Genomic DNA, 6,292 nt, shown 5'->3' on the forward strand with positions numbered 1-6,292 from the left:
GAACCCTGCTCTAGTAGATTCCTGAGGAAGGACTGAGGGGTGGAGAGTTTCCTAAGTTCCTGTATGTTGAAAACTGTTTTTCTGTAGGCTGTGATAGTTGAAGAACACTCCAGCTCAATATAAAATCTTTACTTCAGATTTTTAAAAACAAATTTTATTATTGAAGTGTAGTTGACATACACTGTTATATTGGTTTCAGGTGTAAAACAATGATTTGATAGTTCTGTACATTATACAATGCTCAACACAAGAAGTATAGGTATGATATGTCACCATACAATGTTATTACAATATTATTGATTATATTCACTATGCCGTACTTTTATTTTTAGTACATTTCTGTTTTTAGATTTTTGAAATCATTCTGATTCGAGGTAGGTTTCATATCCTCAAAATCTTGCTTGAGTATTTAATTCTGTTTGGAGTGTTGGTTCAGAGTCTCCTGATTCATGGTTGTTTAATATGTGTGAAGTTTGTTTCCTCATCTTTTCTGCAATGTTTTTATATGGAATTCCCTTTCCTTTTGTTCGTTTGTATGATATTTAGTAGTTTCACAAGAGTCTTAGTTTAATGATGTCCTTTTCTGTCATTATAGCAAAGTCCAGAACCTTTATTTATTTTGTATGTTTGTTTTGGTAATGGAGGGAGTTATGGGTGCTCTGATTTTGTGGTTCTTTTATGTCTTGCAAGATCCTTCTTCTCCCTCTTTTGTTTCTTTTCCTTGTCACACCCAGTTGCTAAAGGGTGCTTCTCCCTTCCTTTTTGCCTTTACTCTTTTCTAGAAGTTATGTCTTTTCAAAGACTAATCCTTTAAATCATTCTCACCCCTTTACATGCTTGTAATTTGGAGTCCCTTTTCTGGGTTCCCTGCTCTCGTCTTCCAGGACATCTTTTTTAGGCTTGTTTTCTGCGTAGTCATTCTGCTATAGTTTTAGATCAACTTTAAGCTCCTCACCAACTTTCTTCTTCTGTATCTCCTATAGCTTTCTTGGTCTGCCTTTGCTTGCCACAAAGCCTAGTGATGGGAGTGTAACAGATTGTGTGCTGGGATTTTATGATTTTTTTTACTTGAAATTATTTTTGAAGTTTGGCATTTTGCATTTTATTTTATTGTTTTAGAGAGAGAGAGAGAGAGAAAGTGAGCATGAGTGGGGGAGGGGCAGAGGAAGAGAGAGAGGGAGCATCTTAAGCAGGCTCCATGCCCAGTGTGGAGCCCAACGCAGGGTTTGATCTCACAACCCTGAGATCATGACCTGAGCTGAAATCAAGAGTCGGACACTTAACTGACTGAGCCACTCAGGCTCCTCTGGCATTTTCCATTTTAAAGTAATGATAAGGGTGTGGCTTTTATGCAGATTTACATTTTCCTTCTTACTGGTTTATATCCTTTTGGGAGGAAATATTGGAAAGAAAGCAGCTGGGTGGTTAACATTGTGTTCTGCTAACTTACCTCTGATTTCTAATGGCATTTTATCTTATGTAAATATATATATAGTGTGTGTGTGTGAGTATATATATATATGTGTGTGTGTGTGTGTGTGTATGTATATATGCATGCACATATATACTTAGACACACATAGAAGTCTATTTTTATTCTGTTTCTATAGTAGAAGTCACCTGAGTTGGCTCTCTGATTCACCATATGTTTATTCAATAACTGTCTTGTTCATAGCTAATCTTGGAAGCACATGAGACCGTAGATATCTTTTCAGGATTTCTAAATATTCCTCACCCTGAAGCACGTTTATGAAGATGGACCAAAAGGCCATAGCCACACTGCTAAAGCTTGCTGCAAGAAGTCTGCTGAGTAATGAGCCTGCAGCTATCCATGCCCTGGAAGAACTCCCAAGAGACCTCTTTGTTCCCTTGTTCATTGAGGCCTTCTTGGGAGGGCATAAGAAGACAGTAAAAGCAATGGTGAAGGTTTGGCCCTTTCGTTGTCTCCATATTGGGGCACTGAGTGTACAAGAGTCATACTATGAAATCTTGGAAGCCATGATTGGTGGTCTGCAGATCCTCTCTGACCAGAATTCTTCCTCTTGGTAAGCTTATGTCCAGTAGAAACATAGTCAGTCAGCAGAAGGGTATGCTAGAGCCTGGGGCAGGGAGATACTTAAGAGTCTCCCAAAGTAGCCAGGGGTGAGTTCTGAAGATCTCTGTGGGGCTATTGGTCCAGTACTTGGGGTTACCTTAGGGACTCCAGTGTCTTACAGGCTTGATTATAGAATAGAGGTCATTGAGGTGGTGGACCTATCTCCTGAGTGTGATTACATAGAAGGACATGGGTGTTGAGACTGGGGAGGACCAGAAGGGAAGAAAATATGGGTAAAGAGTGAAAGATGCTAAATTTGTATAAAAGGACTTCCTGGTGAATGGTATATAGAGTGAATACCAGGGATAAAGAGTTCTGTTTCTGCTTGCCATCATTGATCTTGCTGGGTTATATTAAAATCAGCTACTTCTTATGTGTGTTCTCTCTTCCTCTCCTTACAGGGGGCCAAAACTGAGGATCCTAGATTTGAGGCAAGACCCAGACTGTGGGACAACATGCTCAGAGATCAGTTCCACATTTCCTTTCTGTTTTCAGTCTTGTGTTTACTCTCAACACTCTATCCTTAAAACAGAAGAAGCCCAGCATAATGTCAAGTGCCTTGGAAATGTTAATTCAGAGTCTGAGCCTCCATCAACCCAGAAAACCATGGAATTATTAGTGGACCTTTCTTTCAATGATACCTTGAGAACAAAGCAATTTATTTCTTTCCTTCAGAGTAAAGTTGAGCAGAGCTTTGGGTCTTTGCACATCTGCTGCAGAGATTTGCAAATTGATAAAATGTCTGCCCACAAAAGTGTCCTGCAGTTTCTGGATCTAGGATGCATTGATCACCTGGAATTGAATCAGGCTTATCTGAATGAAGTCACCACCCTTTTGGCTCAGACGATCCACCTGAACAGCATTAGTTTGTCTAACATCTCCTTTAAACGTTGTAAAGGTGAAGACTTCAGAACTTTTCTCATCCAGCTTGGGCAACTACACAACCTCCAGGAGCTCAGCTTGGCTTTATTCTGCCTTACAGATCAACTGCATAAACTGCTCAGGTGAAGGGGTGGGGAGGAACCTGGGTTCCCTGAACACCCCACTGTTAGGAGAAGAGACCATACTTAGATATCCCAGGCTACTTGTAACCTATTTCTCCTTCTGCATCAGTGTGGGTACTGGCAGGAGTTTGAAACTGGCCAGGCTAGTGAGAGGGATCTCATTGTGAGGAGACAGACAGTATTTGAAAAGAAAGCTGTGTTCATTCATTCATTCATTCATTCAGTTGACCGTGTGCAGACAGTATGAAAAGTTTGTAAATATATTGGTGAAAAGACTCAGTTCTTCTTCTATTGGAGTTTACAGCTTTCTAGACAGGAGAGGGAAGCATTCAGATGATGCACATCCCTTTGGGCTAGCCACGGTAGTTAACACTGCCAGATCCTTTTGCTCCTGTATTTCCCCCGAGGCTTAGACCCTGAATGGAGAACTTGTTTTCTGGGAGTTAGTCAAAGGGAACCCTAAGTTGGGTGTTTTCCTAGACCTATCTTCACCGAGTAAGTGACTGTGTTGTATATACCAAGTGCATACAACTTTTCTCGCTTAATCTTTCCCATGACCATGTATAATAATTACCGTTGACACATTTTAAAGATTAAAAAACTGTATCTCAGAGGGGAAAAGTAACTTTCTCAGGGTCACAAGCCTATCAAGTTTGATTGCAAAGTCCACGGGGTCACAAGCCTATTAAGTTTGATTGCAAAGTCCACGTTGTTAACCACTGTTGCAAAATATGTACAAATTGGTTTATTCCAGAGCCTTAGGTATCTATAGTTCAGGTCTCGCTGCCCTGATCCAGTCCTCATTTTTCTGAAATAGGCTTTCTTTTTTCTCTCTACAGAATCCTGCCACCTCAGTTGGATACGTTGTGTCTATCTTTTTGTGGCCTGTCTAACAGAGATATTACTGTCCTGTCCCAGAGTTCTCAGGCCACCCACCTAAGGCTGTTGAATCTCAGTAACAACCAGATATTCTCAGAAGTTTATGAGCCCTTCCGGACTCTGCTAGAGAAGGTCGCAGGCACCCTGCAGTATCTGGAGATAAATAATTGCCTCATAACTGATTCTACTCTCTCTGCTGTCATCCCAGCCCTGAGCCACTGTACCCACCTCCGTGTCCTTAGCTTTGCCTTCAACCCCATTACAATGCCTCTGCTCATGGATCTTCTGCAACATATAACATGCTTGATGGAGCTGAAGCATGTTATTTATCCTGTTCCTGTCCACTGCTATGAACAATGGAGTTTTCCTGGCAGTTTGGACCAACAAAAACTTGCTGAAGTGCAGGCCCAGTTGGCAGCAATGCTGCAGGTGGTAGAGAGAGATGACATGAAATGGACCACTTGTCCTGAGTGAGTTCCATAGTACAAGGAGTTGTTTCAACACTGATGTGTGACCATTAAAGCATTGGGTGTTTTGTCTGAAGTTCACATTTGTTAGACACATAGATAAAATTCTACTGTTTGAGGAAACTGGGGTTAGGGAGATTAGATACGTAACTGACCTTTATGATTGCCTTGGGTTGCTTATGAGAAATCCTATGTGAGTAAAAGGAAACAAACTATGCCCACTACCTACTGGTGGTTTTTGTTGTTGGTTGTTTTTGAGTATAGTTGACAGGTAATGTTACATTCATTTCAAGTGTACAGAATAGTGATTCAGTTTCTCTGTATGTTATGCTATGCTCACCACAAGGGGAGCTACCATATGTCACCATACAACCCCGTTACAGTATCATTGGCTATATTCCCTATGCTGTGGCTTTTCCTACTGATTCTTTTATTAGCATGTTGCTACCTGCTTTCCCAGGCCCAGACCTCTGGCTCGGTTATTCCTTATTTCACATACATTCACCAAATACCTGTTATGATTTAGGTACTGTTCTAGGTGCTGCAAAATATAAAGTCCTTGATCTCAAACCATTCAGAGTATAGATATTCCTATGATTTTTCAGTTTCTCCACTCTTTTTTAGGGCATTTGGGAAAATTATTTACCACCCCTCCACCCCAGATTTTTTTCACTTTTTCTCTTACATACTCTGCTCAATCCATGTCAGCCTCTTTATGCTGTTGTATAACCAATCAGGCCATGGCTTAAAATGTTTCCCCCTCAGATAGATTTTTTTTCTTCCTTATCCAAGTAGATTGACTCTGCTGCTGCTCTCTCTTAATGTGCCGTGTACATTTCCTTCATGGTATACATAATTCCATATGTTTTTGCTCCCTCTGCTCTTCCACTAGAGTTACACTGTTCATTATGGTATACACTAGCCTATGTGGCTACTGAGCACTAGAAATTTGCTCTAAGTATTAAATGCACAGTGTATATCCAAGACTTGGTAAGAAACAAAAGACAGAGGATAACGAATCGATAACTTACTTATATTCTTCATATATTGAAATGATAATGTATGGCATGTCAGAGACCATAAAGAAAGAATGTAAATTAACTTTTTAAATATTGTTTACATTTTTAAGATTTTATTTAGTTATTTGGGGGGGGTGAGGGGCAGAGGGAGAAGCAGACTCCCTGTTGAACGGGTAGCCTGATGCAGGGCTCGATCCTGGGACTCTGGGATCATGACCTGCGCTGAAGGCAGACGCTTGCTTAACTGTCTGAGCCACCCAGGCGCCCCTATATTGTTTACATTTTGTAATAATAGCACTGTATTTCAGAGACTTGGTAAGAAAAAAATGTTAACGATTTGTTATATGTTTACATGTCAAAATGATAAAACATTGTATTTCAAAGACTTATTTAGGAATCAGAATCTAAGTTTATTCCTGTCATATGTTACAATGATAACATTGAATTTCAATGACTTAGTAACAAAAAACGAATGGAAAATAATTACTACTTTATGTATAGCCTGTCCTTGTTGAGATGAAAACAGACTGCATTTTCAAGACTTAGTAAGAAGAATGTAAAAGTAACAATGATATGCTGATGTTGTTTCCATGTTGAAATGAAACTTGCATTTTAAAGACTCACTAAAATTTTTAAAATTTTTTTCTTATTGCTTACAATCTTGAAATAACAAACTGCATTTCAAAGGCTTAGAGAAAAAATGTAAAAGTTGATAATTAATAAAAATAGTTAATAACGTGTTATTTCCATTTTGTGATAACACCCTGCATTTCTGACTTAGACACACATGTTAGAATAACTAATAAGTGAATTGTATATATTGTTTCTT

General features: G+C 39.4%; 1 protein-coding gene across 1 annotated transcript; it reads left to right on the forward strand.

The window, feature by feature from the left end:
* The first annotated feature begins 1,680 nt into the window (after positions 1-1,680).
* LOC100464624 (melanoma antigen preferentially expressed in tumors) lies at positions 1,681-4,451 on the forward strand. Its single transcript, XM_034653571.1, has 3 exons — positions 1,681-2,044; positions 2,496-3,098; positions 3,938-4,451. Exons 1-3 carry the CDS (start codon positions 1,749-1,751, stop codon positions 4,449-4,451), a joined length of 1,413 nt encoding a protein of 470 aa, XP_034509462.1. The 5' UTR covers positions 1,681-1,748.
* The last annotated feature ends 1,841 nt before the right edge of the window (positions 4,452-6,292 follow it).

The sequence above is a fragment of the Ailuropoda melanoleuca genome, unplaced genomic scaffold, assembly GCF_002007445.2.
Source record: "Ailuropoda melanoleuca isolate Jingjing unplaced genomic scaffold, ASM200744v2 unplaced-scaffold9825, whole genome shotgun sequence".
Taxonomy (NCBI): Eukaryota; Metazoa; Chordata; class Mammalia; order Carnivora; family Ursidae; genus Ailuropoda; species Ailuropoda melanoleuca.